Consider the following 23,368-nt stretch of genomic DNA (forward strand, 5'->3'; position numbering starts at 1 on the left):
AACGCCACTTCTACTTCTAGTTCTAGTAGGGAAAGCTACTTATGGTCAGCTAATTTGATTTCGGGTCAATTTGACGTGCTAGTTCTAACAGGGAAAGCTGGTCAGCTAATCAGAACGTGGATTATAACTCCAAAGGCGTCACTATCCATCTATAAAAAAAAAATTATCAAAATAAAAATAACACAAAAATCTCAAATAGCCTAAACCGTCTAACCTACCTTCCCATCTTTTTCAGCGCAAAATAAATATACAATAAAACCACCATTCTGGGTTGCACACACGCGGACGCGTAGATGCGGACACGACACGACGCGAATGCGGACACTACAAAATTCTCAAAAAACTAGGACACGGACACGTATATGCATATTTTATTTTTATATTATTTATATATATAATCATGTATTTATACAGCAAAGTCAAGTGTTTCGATCCTAAAAATTAGAAAATGATGCTACATGTGTATAAATTTCAAAAGAAAATAAGATATCATTTGTTTATACATGCCGAAGATCAAGCAATCTATCTCTATATCTATCTATATTATAAGGAACAATGGTGTTTTCCTACATCGACGGTTCTCTACAGTCTGGATACATAAATGACGATCCAGATCAAGCCATTGATATGCGTTTTCTTTATCCTCTTCTGTTTTTTACATGGACGGAGATCTACAGTTTCGACATATAAAGGATGGTCCAGATTTAGCAGTTTTTGTTTTTATTTTACACTCCACACGTCCGAACCTTGAATAAAAACCTGTAACGCATGTCTTCCCCTTTTCTTTAGCCACGAACTCAGCTGCAATGAATGTTTCGATAACTGAAAACAATTAAAAGGCTTTCTCCATTCTCCTATTTTGTTAACTCAGCTTCAGACTTGCACTCACTTCTCTATTCTCCCAGAGTTATTTTCCATTTTTTTTTTGTTTATGTGACTTGAAGGAAGTAAAGGTATGATTTTGTTCTCATATATCTCAATTTGTAGACATGGTTAGGGTTTTCACAGTAATGATATATTAAGAATTTTGATTTTCTTTTAATCTTTAGATTTTCTACATTCTCAAAGGTTTTCTCCATTCTTTTAATCTTTAGAATGTTTTGATAACTGAAAACAATTAAAAGGCTTTCTCCATTCTCCTATTTTGTTAACTCAGCTTCAGACTTGCACTCACTTCTCTATTCTCCCAGAGTCATTTTCCTTTCTTTTTTTTTTTATGTGACTTGAAGGAATTAAAGGTATGATTTTGTTCTCACATATCTCAATTTTGTAGACATAGTTAGGGTTTTCACATAAATGATATATTAAGAATTTCTTTTTTCTTTTAATCTTTAGATTTGTTTTTATTTTGTTCGATGGAATTCGAACAAAATCAAAAGGCTTTCTCCATTCTCCTATTTTGTTAACTCAGCTTCAGACTTGCACTCACTTCTCTATTCTTCCAGAGTCATTTTCCTCTTCTTCTTTTTTTGTTATGTGACTTGAGGGAACTAAAGGTATGATTCTGTTCTCATATATCTCAATTTTGTAGACATAGTCAGGATTTTCACAGTAATGATATATTAAGAATTTTTTTTTCTTTTAATCTTTAGATTTGTTTTGATTTTGTTCGATGGTATTCCTCAAAAACAGTTTTTTATTAATCGCATTGTTTGATGATGATCTATGATTCTCTTAATTTGAAAGATCAGAATTTTGTATTTCTCTCACTTACATGGACTATGATAAATTGGTCGAAGTAATTTTTAAATTATCATGTTAGCCAATTCTTATACATGAACCATTTGTCAATATCTTGATATATTCTTATTTGTTATAATCATGTACTTTAGAAGTTTATTTTAAGCTTTTATGCATAATGATGATGATTTAAGTGACGGGATCTGCCGTTGTAAGTGAATACTGCAAGTCCAATGTTTGATTTGCACTGCTTCCATAGTTTCTCTTTCTCATTTTGATATCACGAGACATTATGTTCAACACATGAATTTTCATTTTCCACATTAAAGTGTGTGTTCAAATTATATACTTGGTGTGTATGACGGGTAAAGTGATTTGTCAATTACATAATGTCGCGGAAGATTTACAGTAAGATGCCCAATTTTCACAAAGAATAAAAGTGGAGATTTTATGTATTGTAATGGGAAACAATTGTATTTTTACAGGTACACAGCAGCTTCGTTGAGCGTAATGGATTATTGCATGTCACGCTTATATGGTAACACTCTGCTTTCCCTAATTTGGTGAATCATATTTTTTGCAACTAATTTATTTCGGGTGATGACTGCCAACGTTCTTTATTCTGATTGTTCTTTGTGTATCTCTCTACAACTTTGAGCACAATTGCCGCCTCCAGGTGCAGTATCAGCGACCTCACCTTGGAGATAATCATCGAGCACGGCTGAGATCATCACATATTGCACATTTATTTATGTAGTAGCACTCGATTAACATTTGATGAGTGTAGGAACATACCAAATTTTTGCATCATGCATCGGCCTGTCGGCTTTTGGCCGGTGGTGGTTGGTGCTACTGGGGATGCAACAACTGCACAATGAAAGTGGTTAGATAGGGAGGGTGACCAATAATGTACCAAGTGGGAAGCAAAGATTCATCATGTACGGCTCTATTAATAATGAAAAACTATTACAGATTGTTAAGGATCGAGCAAGAGAGAGGAGAGCATAAACGCGGAAGCATAAAAGACTACATTGATAATAATTTTGGTGTATTATTCTTATGGCTCAATAGCCTATTTATAGTCTCACAAACTTGACGATCACTCAAAGTACTTTCCTAACTAAGATCAAACTCTAAACATAGACACTTTCCTAATATAACACAAACTCTAAATAAAACTCTTCTAGAACTCTCTAGAACCGACACACTTTGATGTGCATATCTCCTAAATATAGACTCTCATATATTATTTCCTAATACCCTCCCTCAAGATGGAGCATGTAGATCACGAATGCCCATCTTGGACAAAAGAAATTTAACTTCGGTTTTCTTCTTTCTTCTTCTTTTTTTTTTCAACGCTTTTGCGAAAAAAAAATATCTTCAGACCGTAGTTTAAGGACGTTTCGGTCCCCTTCATAGTTTAAGGACATTACGGTCCCATTCATAGTTTAAGGACATTACGGTCCCATTTTCGGAAGTTTAAGGACATTACGGTCCCATTTTCGTAGTTTTAGGACATCTCGGTCCTCTTCGGAAGTTTAAGGACGTTACGGTCCCATCTTTGTAGTTTTAGGACATTACGGTCCCCTTCGTAGTTTAAGGACGTTTCGGTCCCCTTCGTAGTTTAAGGACATTACGGTCCCATCTTCGTAGTTTAAGGACATTTCGGTCCTCTTCGTAGTTTAAGGACATTTCGGTCCCAATGCAAGTTTAAGGACATTGCGGTCCCATCTTCGTAGTTTTAGAACATTTCGGTTCCATCTTCGTAGTTTAAGAACATTTCGGTTCCCTTCGTAGAATACTTCTTGTACTCTTGGTTTCTTGGTTTCTTCGATAGAATACTTTTTGTACTCTCTCGACAACTCATAGGGTTTCAACCTATTATTGTTGTTCTTTTTCTCATCACCTCTTGGTGATTGTTTTCTTCTCTCTTTTTTTTTTTCTTTCTTCACAACATGAATGTTGTTTCTTCTTCTCTTGTTCCAGTCACGCTATTTTTGCGAAACCTTCTCACTTCTTTGTTCTTCAAGATTCTCTCACAATCTTGTCGTCTTTACAAAGTATGCCACACTTTGTAGGATCTCCAAGTTTCTGCCACAAACTCTTCAACCACACTTCACTTCTTCCAACATGTTTAACAGCTTTCTGCAATACCTCTGACAGAACTGTCACACTTGCTTCCGTTACGCTTCTGTAACGATTCTTCTTTGTAACACCCAAACTGTTACAAATTTTCAATAACACTTTCTTTCCTTTTTTTTTTTTTTTTTAAACGGACCTTGTGACCATCTAGGGCAGTAATGGTACGTCCCTGGTCTTGACCACAGACTCCTTCTCTGTTTTAAACTCTAGCATCTACGAACTTAGTTCGTGTTTCTTCCATTGTTGGTCTTCTCTTTCTTCCATCAAACCTCAACCCTTGATCATGGCAGCAACATCTCTGAGTTGTTTAACTTGATTTTAATCACGACCCAAGTCTTCTAGCACCTCCATCATCCCGTCTTCACCAGCAAGAACTAATGGCAAAACCTCATTGCAGACTCGAGCTTCTCTCACTTCACAAACAGCAGCGACCACTTCTCACTACGTCATCCCTTCATCGCCATCTCTGTTTCTTAACCCGAGCTCCATCACAGCAAACATCGAGCTCTTCCTTCTTCACTCCGTGAAGAACATCTGATTCGGCTTCATCTTCTCTGCCAGTATCACACAGCAGTGATCGATCACCATTATTCATCTTTGAACAACCACTTCAATCCATCTTAATTCTCTCGGCACACAAATAATCTTCGTATATTGGCATTGGAAGCAAACACCGTCATGCAACTCCAAAAATCTCGGTGAAATAATTATCTCCAACTCGTGACTCGGAGTCATCTTATGTTCTCGACTTTGAATTCACTTTGTAATCCTTCGACAGATGTCTTGGATATAGGATTAGGGCTATGGCAGCAACACCCTACGCGGCTAAGTCTTCTTCTCAGCTAACTAGCTTCAAGTCCTTTTTTTTTCTTCAATAAAAATTTCACGAACAAACCCTAAAACAGCTGGACAAACTCCTCAGCAGCAGCACAAGACTACTACTCAGCTTTCATCATTCATCTTCAATATCATCGATAACAATTATTCCATCACCGATGATCAATTACCAGCCAACCATGTTTGCTTGCCAATCTCCAGTTTTCATTCTTTCTATGACTCCATCTTAACAGCATCAACAGAAAACAGTTTCCATATTCTCCATCGAACTAACAACAGCCAAACATCATCGCACTGGAAATCAAATCTAGGGCAGTAACATCTTTCCGTTCTTTATATAATTCTCCATCTTGCTCCTAGTCAACAAGCACATGAACAAAACCACACGAACATGACTTCACATGCAACAAGTCACGGAGCAGCAAGATAGCAATTTTTTTTTTTTTAACCCTAAAACGAAAACTCTCTAACTTTCTCTCCTCTCTCTACCTCTCACCTTGCTCTGATACCATGTTAAGGATCGAGCAAGAGAGAGGAGAGCATAAACGCGGAAGCATAAAAGACTACATTGATAATAATTTTGGTGTATTATTCTTATGGCTCAATAGCCTATTTATAGTCTCACAAACTTGACGATCACTCAAAGTACTTTCCTAACTAAGATCAAACTCTAAACATAGACACTTTCCTAATATAACACAAACTCTAAATAAAACTCTTCTAGAACTCTCTAGAACCGACATACTTTGATGTGCATATCTCCTAAATATAGACTCTCATATATTATTTCCTAATACAGATCCTGTTTGGTTTAGGTTCATGCTCCGATTGAATTCAAAGACCCTACCGGATCGACCATTTTCAGCAAACAACCACTAATTACACTATTATGCAATACCTAGATGCTATATTGTGGAAATTTAAGCTCTTCTTCATCCTCTCGGGTACAAAGTCGATAACTTCATTACTTTCTAATGTTCACTAAGCGTCTCTCTTTAAGCTTCATTACTTTCTAATGTTCACTAAGCGTCTCTCTTTAAGCACCATGTTCTTCGTTAACGATTTAGACCATGAAAAAAAAATTTGTAAAGAATTTCCCTCCATTGAATCATACCACACACATGTAGATTATTGTTCAACTGATTCGCCATCCCCTTTGTTACAGATCCAGGATACATTCATGACGCATCATGTTTTTAATATTCACTTCCGCATCGGATTATCATTCATCTCTTCTTGCTAATTCGGTAATCATTTAGTCAAACTTCAAGCACATGCTTAATTTGTATCAAGTATAAGCCTGGGTAATTTTGTTCAATTTTTCTAAATGTGAAACGTAGTGGAGATTTCACAACTTGGGATTTCTTGTCAATAGAGTTCACCATATCAACATCAAAATCTAAGAATTCAAGGGTAGTTATTTTGAATGGGATATAATAAATAGTTGGTTGGAATGTGGGTTGTTTCAGGAGCCGCAAGCTGCCATCACCACTTTAAATTGCCACCAGCTACCATGGATCCTCCAAGATAAACAAAGTTAGATGGTTAATGGATGGGGAAAGATTACTCGAGTCTTACCAAAGGTTTTTTACAAGTGTGGAAGTAATTCGAAATACCACACCAATTCATTTGAGATTAATAAGTTCTGAAACGGAGGTATGTACTACTAGCCATCCTGTTGCTGTTAGGAGCATCTCATAAGCCACCAGCGCTGCTACTTCAACCAATTTCCCACCAGCAAGGAAGCAACCTTAACAATGACCCTCATTGCATAGCTGTTGCAGACCTGGGAAATCAGCAGGCGGAAGCTGATGAACCAACAAGGATGCAGATATATGGTATATTTGGTTGCGTAAAACTAACATGGGTGAGTTAGATTGTATATTTTTTTTGCGTGATAACTACGATACCAAGATGTTGTGCATCTCCATCTCCATCTCCATGGGCTACATTATTTTGGATTATTAATTTCTTGGGTATCCAACTACATTTATAGATTTGTATTTTATTATGATGGACTTCTTTGTTTTTCTCAAATTTAATACAAACAGTTTCAGAATAACGTATTGTGAATTTTTTTTCCATGTACATTAACAGCTTTATAGTTTCGTATTCATACTCAGGTGGTAAGTTAGGCAGGTGATTAAAAGGCAATCATACATTAAGTTTCTGTGTTTCTGTTCAAGGAACTACCTAATTAGATGTGATAGTGTCAAAGGCCTCTATCCTTATGGTTGGACGTATTATGACAGTCGCCAGTTAACTTATAAACACAACTTGGCTAGCACTTAAATCGGCACATTTATTGAGATGAACAACGATAGTTTAAAGAACTGATCTTCCGTCACTAAGATTTAGTGATTGTTAAGTTCCTTATCCTCTCATATCGGATACTTACTTCCGCCACAACAACAGTTTAAACGGAGAAATTATTATCACAATTTCCGATTGGAACGCTAGGATCTCTCAAACAATTCATTGGAAGGATAAATTACGCACAACGGAGGCTTAGAGGCATGAAGCAACCAACAACACAACCTACACTATGATTCCCTCGGTTGCAAATAATAAAAATGGGATAACATAAAAGTTTGAGTTTCGGTGACTATATCATTCAAAATTCAAATCCTTGGCCAACTGGCCCAGCTCTTTAGAGCAAAACAAAATAAAATGAAGCACTGAAAAATGAAAAAAAATGAAAAAAGAGGAGATGTTTAGCCGTTCAGGTGAAATATTTTAAGTTGGGTCGCTAAAGATGTGTTTCCATACATCCAAGCCGCTAAATACGAGTCGTACAATCTCCACTTTCCCTATACTACATTAATTAAAGGAGTGTTTGAAGGATTTTTGGGGGAAAGGGTCTTACCCATAGTTATATAACTAATACCAAATTTGATCTCGGTCCGTTTCTAAAAAAAGAAATATTATTTTTTTAATTTAGCTTATTTTTAGACTAAAATAAAAAGATGATAGTACATTTTTCCATAAACTGAAGGAATGTTATTTAATTTTTTTTTTCTGTTCTTTGATTTTGAATGAGAACGCTCATTTCTCCATAAATTGAAGGAATATTATTTTATTTTTTTCTGTTCTTTGATTTTGAATGAGAACGCTCATTTTTCCATAAATTGAAGGAATATTATTTTATTTTTTTCCTGTTCTTTGATTTTGAAAGAGAACGCTCATTTTGTATCCCATGATCTTACCTCTTAGGATGCCAAATACACTAAAAAAATATGAATTTTATAAGCAAAAAAACTAATCAAATTCGTTTATGTACCATGTCATAACTATTTGCGATTGAAAGTAAAAAAACAAAACCATTTACGGAAATCTCAAATTTGTAACATGATTTCTCTTGGGAACCCTCATATTCGTCTAAGTTGCATATGTTTAACTTCGGTAACAAATAGATAAATTACAAGGATAGGATAGGCGTCTAAGAGGATAGCATTAAGCATTTCCAAGAACAAACTAAAGCCCCCGTGCCGTTACGGCACGGGTCATATCCTAGTCTATATTATAAGGGACAATGGTGTTTTTCTATATGGACGGTTATCTACATGTGTGACATATAAAGGACGGTCCAGATTAAGCCACTAATTTGTGTTTTCATTCACTGTTAATGGACGTGGATCTATATTTTGGGCATATAAAGAGCGGCCTAGATACACTCAAATCACGCGTCCAAAATTGTATTTGCGTGGTACTCTTCCTGTTACTCTTCTGGTCTTCCCCTTCAACTTTAGATTTTCCATCCCATTACTCTGCTCAGTCAGTCGTTTCTAATTTCCCCATTAATCAGCAATGTTATTAATGTAGGAGGCGTTCCTTTTGAGTAATTAAGGTCACACTAAATATGATTTATGAGCATGATTAAAAATAAGCTTTTCTTTTCTTTCTTTTTTTCACTTTTGTTTCGGTACACTGAGGGTTAGGGTTCGCCCTGATTTTTACCCATATTTTCAATCTGATCTTTCTTTTGTTATCATAGGGTTTCTGCGTCATTGTCAACAAATCTAGGTAGATAATGCAGAAAATTTCCGATTACCAATTTTTTTATTTGAAAATATATGTTTAATTTTTTCTTAAAATTTCCGAATTTTATTAAAATTTTGCAGGTCATGAGAGTTTGATCGAAAATATTGGTTCTCCCACAGGTAAGTATCTATCATTTGCAGTAAGTTTACCATCTCGAATTAGTGTCGAGTAAAGGTTTGATTCCTCTCAAATCCCAAGGGATTATGTATACAAATGAATATGATCATAAAGATTTCCATTGATATCTGATAAATGAAAGATCTTAATGTGCAACTAGCAGATGTAACACATTGTGGAAATGGCTTTCGTATGCTATCCCATGGGACTTTTGGAGGGAGATAAATGCAAGAACCTTTAATGGAAAAAATAAGAAAACTGATGATTTAATCCTACATGTGAGTGCTCTTCTTACATTGTGGGATTTGCCCTTATCGTTTAATTCCATCCCTGTTAGCAGCATTTTCTTTCATTTGTCCAGTCCTGGCTTGAATCGAATATGATATGACGAAAACTGTGATTTTGATAGTTTACTAAAGGAAATGTATGATGGGATATTTTTGATATGACATGGTTATAAGATTCACAAGGTAATTCAAATCAACTTACATTTGAAAGATGTTCAGAATCTTTTAGTTCCAATTCACTTTGTTAGTGACCCCCAGTTTCGTTTGGAAGAATATTTATGTTCCTCCTAATTTATTTAGTTCAAACGTGGTAATTCTGCTTTGCTCCCGATCATGTTGCTTTACAGAATCTTTAAAAATCTAAAAATATAGAATGGTTTTGACTAAATTTGGGAAAACTAAAATTGTCTAGCTATCAGCAGGCGTACTGCGCGCAAAATTAATGGAAATGTAAGCTTCACAAGGTAATTCAATTCGGTTTGGTTTTCTTCTTTTTAGTTTACATTTTCTGATTCCTTTTTTTAAGTTGTGGGTTCAATTGTTCTTTCCAGTGTTAAATCACTAAGTGAATGATGTTCTCCGTGGTTAGTATTCTAGATTTGTGATTGCACATATTTATGGGTTTTAATATCCCTACAGAGACATATTAATGGCAATTTTTTATTTTTCCAGTTCAATCTATTATACGGGCTGAACCAAAAACCATGAGACGTAGTCCATATTATTTCTGAAGCCAAGGTACTCTGGCTCTTGAAAAGTGAAAGTTTTTTTTATAAATTGATTACTGACTCATTTGATTATCAGAAATACTATGTTACAATTGAATTATATTACACACCATTTTACAATTGAATCTAATTTGGATCCCAATAATACTTATATTTAGTGGGAAACGGTTCAAGGATTAAGTCACTGTAAGTTCCAACTTTAAACTTAAACCATACGAAAATTCAAACTTGAGTGTATTTGGATGGTGATAAACTTTTGTTAAGTTGATTCGCTTAATTGTTAATAGAGAGGGTTTATTTACAAATAGTAAGGACGGGTACCAAGAATGGGGGGAAAAATGGCATGAAAAGCACATGCTAATTAGGTTGACTTTATCATTGTTTTTAACAAGACTGGGTCTTTCTAATTGTAAATCCCAGTCTCGATTCGACGGAATTAGTGAGAGGTGGAAAACGGGTGAAACTTTTGTAAGACTGCATATGTGAAACCAATTGAAATTCTTTGGTATTTTAACAGGTGGTATACATTTTAATGGCTATACCTCACACTGGCAGATCTTCATGAAACCCAGATTTCTTTCTAAAAACTAGGCAGTGGGTAATAATATAGATGTCACTTTCTCTGTGAAGCCATCAGATTGAGTATAATTCAGGTGCAAGAAGTAATTCGCCCATGCGCCTTATCTTCTCAAGTCAGATTCGATTAATAGGTGATGCATTTGGTTTCGTTTTTAGTATTATAGGTATTTTTGGTTGAATCATCTAATCGATTCTGGATTGGTTATTGCAGGGGTTGTGTCTATAACTGTAGTTGCTCCATTGGACACAATCAGAACACATTTGACAGTCAGTAGTAATGAGAATTTAACAGTGAAATATAGCATGGTAGAAGCCCAACCTGAGATTTCATCCACCTGTTATAATTCCAAGTATAAGGTGATTTTATTTACCAATAGTTATATACTCATGTAACGAAAATGGTCTTTTTTACTGGTGCTGGATAAGTATCAAACCTCATTTTCTTTGTTTTTTTGAATCAAGTCTCATATATCGCCCTATATTTTCATTTTATAAATCAAGTACTCCTATTTAATGTAGGATGACTTTCTGACCTTCCATATCTTTAGTTCACAATGTAACCAAGTTATTTTCGTTATTACTACTAATGTACCATCTACTACACTGCCTTTAAATTCTTGATTACTCTGCCTCGAATGTGATGTATTTTTTATTTAACGACATGGTCGAACGGTAATGCTTTAAAGTGGCATTTCAATTAGCAAAGTTTTTTTTTCATATTAGAGCCTTCCAACACCTCAAAATTAAGGAAAAATAACCTCCTTTGCTTATGTAATACTATAAAGTTACACCATGGTGGCCTTCCCTGACTTTTTATTTGGATGAAATGGTTTTGGTTGAGAACCTTACATTGTATTAAAATAAGAACACTTATAATATCATTTTCAAAAACATTAAATACAAAATATGTAGCAATTATTAATTCTTACAAATGATAAACCTTACGTACACATTTCCAGGAAAATATTTATGATTCCTCTAGATGTGAGGGCTAGCAATACATAAATCTTCATTTTCCTAGACATCTCAACGAAAATGAAAAGTCCGAAGTCGATTTTTTTCTTTGGTCCCGAGTGAGCCGGAAACACTTAAAACTACTTACAGTTGAAGATGAAAATTTACATGCCAATGTCCACAATACTCAAAGCTATAAGGGGGAAAAACTTGCCTTCTCATGCTAACTCTCACATTGAATTCATTAACAAACTTTGAATCATGCATTAGTTGAACCCCAATATAAGTGGGAAAAAAATTACAACGATAAGACATGCGTCAAATACGTTAAGAAGCAAATGCGCGGCCATAACATAAACAAACTAAAGCCCGTGCCGTTACGGTACGGGTCATATCCTAGTCTATATTATAAAGGACAGTGGTGTTTTCCTATATCCACGGCTCTCTACAGTTCGGACACGTAAAGGACAGTCGAGATCCAGTTTAATAGATTTCGGGTATATAAAGGACGGTTATGATTCAACTATATACTTATAAGAGATCGAATGGACCGAGATCCACATTTTTGATGTATAAAAGGACTGTCGTGAATCAGCGTTTTACACTTTTAATCACCTCTCTCTATCCCCCACGCATGAACTCAGTTTGCACCATTCAAAACCCTTAGATCGTGTTTAGCCCTTTGGAAATGTCTATCCTAGGTTGGGTTATCAAGAAAATACATTTAAATTATGTTTGTCTTGTTCTAATTCTAGTCTAGAATATGAACAACTAAATCTTCCTTGATTTTAGGAAGCTAAAAAAGCAAGGTTATGCTATTCTCCAAAATAGTCAGGATACCAATATCCTTGCCTGGGTTAGACGGTTATAAAGGTAGTTATTTTAATTAATCAAAATATTTTCAATTTTTTTAACTTTATTGTTATGTTTTTATTTTTTTCTCCGATAATTTTATCCATAATACATAATTATTTTATAAAAATACATATTTAAAATATGGAGAGACAAACATAATACATTATAAACCCGAAAATATATTGGTTATCTAGATTTCGACTTACATTGGTTATCTCTTTCTATTAGTTCAATTTTAATCTGAGTATACCGTATTTCAGCTGCTATGCGTTATTACTATTGTCAACAGAATACAAACTCCCTTCTCAAATTTTCATGTTATGTGGATCCATTTTACGCATCTCATAGACATTAGGATTTCGATTGTCAATCCAGGGTATATGTCCGGTGTAAACTGTGGCATCTATGGCTTTTCTGGCATGTCCGATGGTGGATTAGGAACAACACATGGCGGATTAGGAGGTAGTTTAAGAACAAGTTGTGGTGGTGGGATGTATGGATATCAAGTAGTATATACAACATAGGATGGTGTGGCGATGGATGTATGGATGAATTTTGGAATGTGATACTGGAAGTAGGTAGGTGTGGTGTGTTATTATTTTCAATCCAATCTATTGTGTTTGCTAAATTAAAATCCAATTTATATGCTCGCCTCCATGATTTCGGTTTAATTTTCATTTTCATTTTTATGTATGTATATATAGCACACATTTTACATTAGTGATGGATATAGTAATATCTTACATTGGACAAAATGCTAATAGGTTATCAAACATTTCTGATCTCGGACATAGGAGATCCTCCTTATTTCATCTTTAGTTTTTGTTGTAGGTTCTTTGGTGGTTATCTTTGACTCTTTGGCTAAATTCACAATTTAGTTTTGGAAAAAAAAAACCATAATTTGAAATAGAGAACTAGGATTATGATGATTATCTGTGTGATATGGTGCTAGCGTGAGGTACAGAAATCTCTTTCATTCTTTTTCATACCAGAATTTAGGTTTGATTTTTCACAGGCTTCGCTTTTATCTAGGTCTCCTTATTTGGGTCGCAGTTCTTCTATCAAATTCCAGGTTGGTTCCTTGCTCTCTCTAGATTTCGACTTACATTGGTTATCTTTTTCTATTAGTTCAATTTTAATCTGAGTATACCGTATTTCAGCTGCTATGCGTTATTACTATTGTCAACAGAATACAAACTCCCTTCTCAAATTTTCCTGTTATGTGGCTCCATTTTACGCATCTCATAGACATTAGGATTTCGATTGTCAATCCAGGGTATATGTCCGGTGTAAACTGTGGCATCTATGGCTTTCCAGGCATGTCCGATGGTGGATTAGGAACAACATATGGCGGATTAGGAGGTAGTTTACGAACAAGTTGTGGTGGTGGGATGTATGGATATTAAGTAGTATGTACAACATAGGAGGGTGTGGCGATGGATGTATGGATGAATTTTGGAATGTGATACTGGAAGTAGGTAGGTGTGGTGTGTTATTATTTTCAATCCAATCTATTGTGTTTGCTAAATTAAAATCCAATTTATATGCTCGCCTCCATGATTTCGGTTTAACTTTCATTTTTATGTATGTATATATAGCACACATTTTACATTAGTGATGGATATAATAATATCTTACATTGGACGAAATGCTATTAGGTTTTTGAACATTTCTGCTCTTGGACATAGGAGTTCCTCCTTATTTCATCTTTAGTTTTTGTTGTAGGTTCTTTGGTGGTTATCTTTGACTCTTTGGCTAAATTCACAATTTAGTTTTGGAAAAAAAAAAATTGAAATGGAGAACTAGGATTATGATGATTATCTGTGTGATCTGGTGCTAGCGTGTGGTACAGAGATCAGGCTTTTGATTTCGATTGTCAATCCAGGGTGTATGTCTGGTGTAAACTGTGGCATCTATGGTTTTTCTGGCATGTCCGATGGTGGATTAGGAACAACATATGGCGGATTAGGAGGTAGTTTACGAACAAGTTGTGGTGGTGGGATGTATGGATATTAAGTAGTATATACAACATAGGAGGGTGTGGCGATGGATGTATGGATGAAGTTTGGAATGTGATACAGGAAGTAGGTAGGTGTGGCTATTGTGTTTGCTAAATTAAAATCCAATTTATATGCTCGCCTCCATGATTTCGGTTTAATTTTCATTTTAATATTTATATATTTTATATAATACACATTTTACATTAGTGATGGATATAATAATATCTTACATTGTACAAAATGCTATTAGGTTATCAAACATTTCTACTGTCGGACATAGGAGATCCTCCTTATTTCATCTTTAGTTTTTGTTGTAGGTTCTTTGGTGCTTATCTTTGACTTTTTGGCTAAATTCACAATTTAGTTTTGGAAGAAAAAAAATCATAATTTTAAATAGATAACTAGGATTATGATGATTATTTGTGTGATCTGGTACTAGCGTGTGGTACAGAGATCAGGCTTCGTGTTTTATGGAAGCATTATCCTGCTTTAACTTTCCAGGCTAGCATAATAAATCATTTGGCAAGGTGATATATTTATATCCCTATTTTGATTTTTTCCAGTAGTGTATGCCAGGGTCTTAATTTTACTCCTTTTGTAAATTATTATGGTTTAACTTTGAGTTGCGTTTTGGCTATTTTCTTCTTTTACATGTGATTCCCTTTGTTTTTATGTTCAGTAATTTAGGCTTTTGTAGTTTTTCTCGACTGATTTTTGTTGTTGTCCCTGATGCAGTGATTTAGCAATGACATTTCCACTCAGATATAGCTCTGACAAGAAAAATCAAGTTGCCGCTCAAGCTTACACCATTTGTATAGGTACTTGGCTACTTGCTACTATCCAAGGTTTAAGCCTTGAATAGTAGAATTTGGATACACTGTTTTAGTTACTCTTACAAAAGTGAAGTATGTTTTACCATAGGATTACACAAAACGAAATCGATTATAGGACATTGATCATTTTGTGGTCACTATGAATGTAAAATAATAATGATACTTAGAGTTTGGATATTTTTTGAGCCGGCATCCAGTGACCACTTCACAATTGTTTTCTTTATATATATATATATACACTGAATAAAATCTTTTTTACAACATAAGCATTTGTATACTTCGTGTTTGCCAGGCGTTATTGACAACCTGCACATGAATATGAACATAATCCAATTATAGGGACGTTCAATAATAATTGGTTGTTAAGCGGAAACTGAGTAAATGCCCAGTTTGGACGCTTAAGAATGCCAAAATGCTTCTAACCTGATGGTGATGTTGCTTGATGCATCATATGCTCTATGTGTCACCAGTTCTATCCTTAATTCAAACTCTCTTTATTTGTAGCAGCTCATATGCTCTCTTAAAGAGTCGATGACTGTGCAGGGACTTTTTTTATTTTAATGTGGACGTAAAGGCAAATTGGAAAGCTTTAGATGGATCGACAATCTTCTGTTGAGGTCACAAATCTTTTGTGTCTTTGTGTTGATTTGCATTTTTGTTATAGATAGCATGCACTATGATGCCTCCTTTGTTTATGCTAAAAAATAATAATTCCGCACTCACTTGGTTCTTCTATTTTGCGAATGATTATCCTGCCACCCTTAAACCCCTTTCACTAGGTATGACAACTGATGTTGTTGAAGCTCCAGGAACTCCAAGACCTGGGAAAATTGTTCCAGCAACTGATAGGAGTAATGTAAATGGAACACACGTAGCAAAACCAGTTGCCTCACGATGTTGGGATCCAAACACCGGGATGAGTAGCTATATAACTGGAGTAGGAGGTAAATGTTCTATGTTCTATAACTGTATGATATAGGCCATTATTATCCTGTTATGTGGCTCCATTTTACGCATCTCATAGACATTAGGATTTCGATTGTCAATTCAGGGTATATGTCCGGTGTAAACCGTGGCATCTATGGCTTTTCTGGCATGTCCGATGGTGGATTAGGAACAACATATGGCGGATTAGGAGGTAGTTTTCGAACAAGTTGAGGTGGAGGGATGTATGGATATTAAGTAGTATGTACAACATAGGAGGGTGTGGTGATGGATGTATGGATGAAGTTTGGAATGTGATATAATAATATCTTACATTGGACGAAATGCTATTAGGTTATCAAACATTTCTGCTCTCGGACATAGGAGATCCTCCTTATTTCATCTTTAGTTTTTGTTGTAGGTTCTTTGGTGGTTTATAGATTCATCTATTGGCTGCAGGTCACACAGAATAATGGATCTAGACTGAGCAGATCTTTCCTGGAAGGGAAATGGACCTAGTTAAACAACTTCAGATTGTGCTATGTCTGATATTGTTTGATACTAGACGGCTTCGTTTGTCTGAAGTTTCGTCATAATTGTAGGATATGGATGCGAAGCAGTGGAGCTTGAGAATAGAGTTACATATACAACCCTTCCAATTTGCAACATAAGCTACCTTCGCGGGAAAGCTATTACATTACTAACCTTCTTTTTTTGTTAACTGGCAAAAATAAACCTCTGTTTTGGATTTGATAGAGAAAAAGTCTTTTCGTCAGTATAAGGGAAAGAATTCAAAAGAGAAGGCTAAGATCTCTTAGATGGGATGCAGTGTCTGCTTTATGCATCTCCATATATTCTATGATACTAATTTTAATCTTTTGAGAGAATTGTCAGTTCCACTACTAGCAGGAGGCATGTCAGTATACGGGGGATCGTCCCTAAAAGAACAACTGTTTTATCTCCTTCTAAAAAATCGATTCTCTTTATTAATTCTCTCTAAACACAACTAACATTGGAAATCCACGCCTATGAAAATGTTTATTACGGACACTGCTCAAAAAATGGTTTAATGGGATGCAGTGACGCGAGTCCGACGCGGACACTGCTCAAAATTGGAGCATCCGTGTAACCAGCCACCACCATATCTTCATTCGTAAATCCAAAAACTCCATTCGTAACGACAAAAAAAAAACCATTCAACTCTCTCCTTTCCTCAAAATCCAAAAACTCTTAGATTTGTGAAAATTATTCACTGATTTTTTATTATCTCTTCTTCAATTCTTACTTACTTCAACCAGTGGAAGCATAATCTAAACCATAACCATAAATAAAATCATTTCTAAACCTAAATTCTGACCCAAATAGTATCAAAACGCAAGACGGTGAAGAAAGAAACTCAACAGAAGAAAAATAAAGATGAAAAATTAAAGAAAACAGTGAACAAACTCCAAACAGTAAACCAAAAGGTAAGAATTGTATCAACTAATTTTGCATGCACTGATTTTGATAATTAGGTTTAGGTTTTGTTTCATCAATTACTTGGTAATTAGGTTTAGGTTTGGTTTTATCAGTGATTCTTCATCTGTTTTAATGTGTTTGTAGCCATTAACTAGGTTTAGGTTTCATTTGTTTTCAATCGATTATTCATGGTTCAATTTCTGTTGGTATGTTTACTTGATGTCTGTTTGATGTAACCATATTCGGTTTCTTCGTTTCTATTCATGGTTTACATATGCTTGAAACCCATTCTAATGGTATGTTTGAATGTGTTTGTTTGATGTAACCATATTTCGTTTCACCATGTTACCAAATTATTCTTACATAGATAATAATGTATGTGTACTTCACAAGAACTCATTTCTAGAGATTTACATTAATTTCAATGAACTCTTAATGTCTATTGAAACCAATTTTGGTTTCATTATTTTTACTTATGGCTTACTTGAAGTTGGAACCAATTCTGTTGGCGGTTTACTTATGATTATTTTGATGAAACCAATTTTGGTTTCATCATTTTATTTATGGTTTACTTATGTTTGGTACCAATTCTGTAGGTGATTTACTTTGATTTTTCTGATGAAACCAAATTAGGTTTCATCTAATTAATGTATAGTATATTTGTCGATGAATCCAAGTGTTGATGGTGTTACTTTGTAATTGAAACACTATTTTGTTCCAACTATTGCAGGGAAAAAACGTCAAAGATCGTAGAGGTGCTCATCGACGAGATAAAAGAGTACTCGCATATCGTGCCCAAGAAAAAAAATCAGTTTTTGTTTATGTTTTAGTTGCAGTTTAAGTTAACTGTAAATGGTTATCGGTCAATTGAAATGGTGACAAATTATAGTTTATAAAAAAAGATTTTAATAATTTTAGTTTGTAAACTAATTAATAGCATTTTTCAACATTATATTCCTTTCAGAAATAGTTGAAAAAACTTCAAACATATCATTTTACAAGTAATAAAAAATGATTCCACGATATTGCAGATGTTACATATCAAACAATAGTAGTCTAAACTGATGACTTGGTGACATTATATTCACGACCATGTATCTTATTGTTGTACATCTCATTGTCCATTTTCGGATACAGAGTTTGTCTCCAATTGAATAAGGTATTCCTCGCCATGTACACACATTTGTTCCATAGGCTTCAGTCTGATTTCATCAACCATGCTGACTATGTGATTCTCCCTCTCTTCATATCGATGTCCACCTACCAGCAACACCACCACCGGAAACTTACCATGGTTTCATGACAAAAACTACGCAAACCAACACAACTTCAACAATGAAACCAAACATGCCAACTTCCAAGTCAGACTAAATAAAATAGGAAAAAGTAAGCTGAAACCAGATTTTGTTTCAACACAAACTTACGGTTCACCATTAAAATTTTGGTTCCATGATAAAGCAAAAATCATATGAGACCAAATTTGGTTTCAACATAATAAACTTACTAGTTCACCATTAAGACTTTGGTTTCACGATAAAAAATTCGCCAAAGTAAGATGAAACCAAATTTGGTTTCAACATAAACTTACTGTTTTCACCAACAAAATATTGGTTTCAAAAAGTTGTCTAATTTTATAAAATTTATTGAAACCAAATTTGGTTTCATCATTTTTCTATCATTTCACCAACACATACATTGATTTTGAGGATGATGATGTATCAACATTTTCTGATGATGTTTTTGACGAACATGAAGTATCATCATTTTCTGATGATGATACATTAGAAGAAGGTGTTGGTAGTTGATAGGGACGTATTTGGCGCTGGGTTATTGTTTCTAAGATTTGACTAAATCTTAGATATTTATTATTTAGTATTTTCAATTGTTAGGATAATTATCCAGTTTTTATTAAGTTTACCTGTTTAGGAAGATTATAGACGTAGGGTTTTATGTTCACCGGCTTTATATAGCCTTTGCATTGTTACTTTCTTTTTAGCTTGGAATAGCTCGTTTTATTGATTAATGAAACTATTGAGTTGTTTGGTTTACACCATCGTTTGCTTTCTTAAACTCTTGGATTAGAGCATATTTTCTTTAGGATTGGAGTTTCTATCGTCACTTTAAGGAGTGGATTCTCCTTGTCATCATACCGCTTCCGCTTGTGCCATATCAGGTGGTATTTAGAGCAGGTTTTCCTGAACTGTTCGTCTGTGAGGCCGCCTAGAAGAATCAGTCGAGGATTCTTGTGATATCCAGGTTTCTATCAAAGAAAAAAAAATAACAAAAAAAAATGCAGTGAAGATTTTGTGTTCTGTTTATCATCCGTTGCCATCTCGTTCATCATAATTGTGTACTTCAGTTTTGGTAAGTGATTTTAGAACACTTTTGCTATTCTTTGAATCACTTTTGACATTCTAGAGAAAAGAGAACAGCTCACTGCCGTGAAGAATTATTATCTGTTTTGTTCTTTTGGTCAACCCTAGTTTCAGTTCTTTTTACTAGATAAAAACCCAAACTTAGATTATGTCATTCTTAGTTGGAAAGGGATTCCGTTGGGTTAAGATAAAACAAGTTTTGCTTAATATAAGCCCAGCCATTATTGTATTAAACCTCCTTGAAACCAACCAATCCATCTTACGTTTCTTTGTGCGTACCCATTTTTTCATATGCAATACTAAAAGTTCTACTGAACATTAGTACCGCCAGAGCTGGTGTTACGTGTCTGTTTGGGTTCCAATTAAGTCATGTCAGTAGGGTTAGTCTTATTTGCTCCTTTATTATAGGCATTTAGTTTAATGTTTTGTAAAATTGTGTACGGTTATGTTTAGATAACCAATCTGTCCAAGTTCTAGGTAGTTTTCCCTTATCTGTAGGAAGTTATGTAACTTGTGTAACTTCTCTGTGTTTATATATCTTGTGATGATCAATGGAAAAGAAGAGAATTATCATGTAAATAAAGTGTTAGTCTTCTAACAAGGAGTTTTAGTGTCCCTTGAATGATACTAGAGGTCTGGCGTCCCTCTGACGATACCGAAACTATTCCGTAAACCATTTTTATCATCCGTTTCATCTTCACCGATCGTCAAATCCATGATCTGTTATGTGTGACCATAATAGCTGGTTTCAAACCTTCACCTCACCGAGTACCTAGGAGAGTAACTTAGGTTACAGGCAAGATGCATGGGCAAAACCAGATTTTCCGTAGTAAATATATTATGGAAGGGAAATTTTGGGATTTTATTATTGATGGTGGTAGTGAACAGAATTTGGTTTCGGTAAAAATGGTAGAATCATTGGGTCTCGAAACGGATCGGTACCCGCATCTGGATCAAATTAAATGGGTCAACAACAAGGAAGGGGTGATTACTTGTATGGGTGTTTGTAAAATTCCAATTGCAATCGGTAAGTTTTACTCTGAAACAATCTTTTGTGAAGTTGTTAATATTGACGTTTGTGATGTTGTCTTGGGTGCTTCCTGGTTGTTGGATGTTCGAGCGTGTTGTCGCAACAAAATATGTGAATTCATGTGCAAATCAACCAAAGTCAAGTTAATGTCGGGTACACGACCACCAGGGAAATCAAAAGAAGATATTTCTAAAGGTGCACTTCATCTAACAAGGAACGCTGAGTTTCAAGACAGTCTTGTTGAAATTAAACACGAGGCAGTTAATCAAGAGATCGAATATCCTTCCCAAATGGAGACAATTGCTCAAATGGATACAGTTGCTATGGTAATTCCTAAAAGATCTTATGAAGATCCGTATACCATGTTTAGTGCATCCCACTCTTATGGACTCCGAAGGGACATGGCGTGGAAATGTTCATGGGAGCTTATTTATTGTAGCGGTAGCATGAAGCGGGATCGAGTATCTTGTTGGTGTGTAATTTTCAACAGGACTTTGAAGCACAAATTATGCTTTGAATGATTAGTAATTCCGATGCATAATTCAAGACTGAGTTGTTCTACTAGTGGGTGCTCTAAAGTTCTTTCTCCAACTCGCCATTTTCAATGTAAACTCGAGGCGAGTTTCTTCGCAGTGGGGGATCCTGATACGGGACGTATTTGGCGCTGGGTTATTGTTTCTAAAATTTGACTAAATCTTAGATATTTATTGTTTAGTATTTTCAATTGTTAGGATAATTATCCAGTTTTTATTAAGTTTATCTGTTTAGGAAGACCCTAGACTTAGGGTTTTATGTTCACCGGCTTTGCATTGTTAGTTTCTTTTTAGATTGGATTAGCTCGCTTTATTGATTAATGAAACTATTGAGTTGTTTGGTTTGCACCACCGTTTGCTTTCTTAAACTCTTGGATTAGAGTATATTTGCACTAGGATTGGAGTTTCTATCGTCACTTTAAGGAGTGGATTCTCCTTGTCATCATACCGCTTCCGCTTGTGCCCTATCAATAGTGGTTGTATATGATGGAAGAATGACACATAAGTAATTTTGGTGTTGGATTTAGAGGTGCCGGTAGTCGTTGTAGATGATAGAAAGAGGAGGCGGAGGTGCTGTCAGTGGCGGATCTGGACATGTAGTGGTGGGGGAGAAATATAAGGAGGAGTATGCAGTGGAGCAGGAAGTGTTGATGATTGAAAATAACGACATAGAAAGAGGAGGAGGTGTTGGCGGTGTTTTAAGAGGAGGTGAAGGTGTTATTGGTGGCGAATCTCTCTGTTCTCGCTAATTTGGTTATGGTGGAGGTGCTATTGGCGACAGATTCAAATATAAAAGTACAAGAAAAAGAACATAGGTATTGGTGTAAGAGGCGGAGGTGTTGTTGCTATTAGATCTGTCTATTCTCGCTGGCTTGATGGTGTCTGAGATACTGTTGATTGAGGTGGTGGTGGTGGTGGTGGACGCCATGAAAGAAAGTAAAAAGGAAATAAGAAGAAAAAGAAATGAGAAATAAACATTTTATATACGCAGGATAATTATGGTATTAACATAAAATTGAAGTTACCTAATTTAAACATTTTAAAAAAATTGGGGTTTTTGTATCAATTTTGTTCAATATGGAGTTTTAATGGATCCCAACTTATGACTGGAGTTTTTGTCTCATAAGTTTGGTCATCTTGGTGTTTTATCACTTGTTATATCAGCTAATTTAATTTGATTTCAGCTAACTGTCCATGAACAATGTGCTAGTATATCTTGCTTGGTTCCAAAGCTATCTTAGCTTAAACCTAAAACAATTTGTACTTTGAAAGTCTATACAAGGGATAACCTCAAGCAACTGGGATTTTGAATCCCTACCACTATTTTTGTGTGTCCTAGTTATAAAGTAGAGTCGTCCTCTCTCTCAAACCATTGTTGGGTTTAGCGACTAAAAAGAATTCACCTAGGAATTCGTGAAGCCGGGTCCAACTATCTTTATATCTTGATAGTTCGAGTATCCTGATCTTGTTTTGATTGTTGAGTTGCTCACTCAGACAAGATAGATAGAAATCGTAAATTTCTCTTCGTCTCAGACTTTGTGACTCCATGGGTTTAATACTTGTGAAATGAATAAGAATCTAGGCTACTCTTCGAGAGTCATAAGACCGAATTTTGAGGTTAGCTAGACTTTGTCTATTGCTATCGATTTCCAGTCTCACCTTGATCTGCGATCAAAAAAGAATCACATATAGGCTTATCTATGGGAGGCAGATTGGTTTAAAGTTTTCGATTGATTTGAATGAACTCTTAGGATGTAAAGGACGTCAGCTAAGGGAATCAATTGCGCGGAGTCCTGTTGGGATTTAAGAGGCGTAAGGAGCGCGATTGCAACTGAATTGCTGTGAAGGTTTAATTCGGTCTCAACTACATTCCAGTCTGAAGTTATTTGTAGTAGGATAGAGTCTGTAGCATCTTAATAAAGTTTGGTGTTCAATCTGGACTAGGTCCCGAGGTTTTCTAAATTTGCGGTTTCCTCGTTAACAAAATTTCGGTGT

General features: G+C 35.2%; 1 protein-coding gene across 11 annotated transcripts; it reads left to right on the forward strand.

Annotated features, from left to right (window-relative positions):
• Positions 1-12,449: 12,449 nt before the first annotated feature.
• On the forward strand, positions 12,450-18,458 carry LOC113302908. Of its 11 annotated transcripts, none has more exons than XR_003337189.1 (8): positions 12,450-13,292; positions 13,496-14,308; positions 14,956-15,038; positions 15,597-15,670; positions 15,863-15,997; positions 16,105-16,331; positions 16,437-17,443; positions 18,166-18,458. XR_003337189.1 is itself a non-coding variant. In XM_026551872.1 (7 exons), exons 1-6 carry the CDS (start codon positions 12,765-12,767, stop codon positions 16,448-16,450), a joined length of 423 nt encoding a protein of 140 aa, XP_026407657.1. In that variant the 5' UTR covers positions 12,450-12,764; the 3' UTR covers positions 16,451-17,443; positions 18,166-18,458. The 11 variants fall into 11 exon arrangements, 3 of the variants coding, with proteins under 3 accessions (XP_026407657.1, XP_026407659.1, XP_026407658.1); XR_003337188.1 differs by having other exon boundaries at positions 12,450-13,178; positions 13,253-13,292; positions 15,561-15,997; XR_003337185.1 differs by having other exon boundaries at positions 12,450-12,798; positions 13,253-13,292; positions 15,561-15,997.
• Positions 18,459-23,368: the final 4,910 nt, after the last annotated feature.

This window comes from Papaver somniferum, chromosome 8, assembly GCF_003573695.1.
Source record: "Papaver somniferum cultivar HN1 chromosome 8, ASM357369v1, whole genome shotgun sequence".
In the NCBI taxonomy this organism is placed as follows: Eukaryota; Viridiplantae; Streptophyta; class Magnoliopsida; order Ranunculales; family Papaveraceae; genus Papaver; species Papaver somniferum.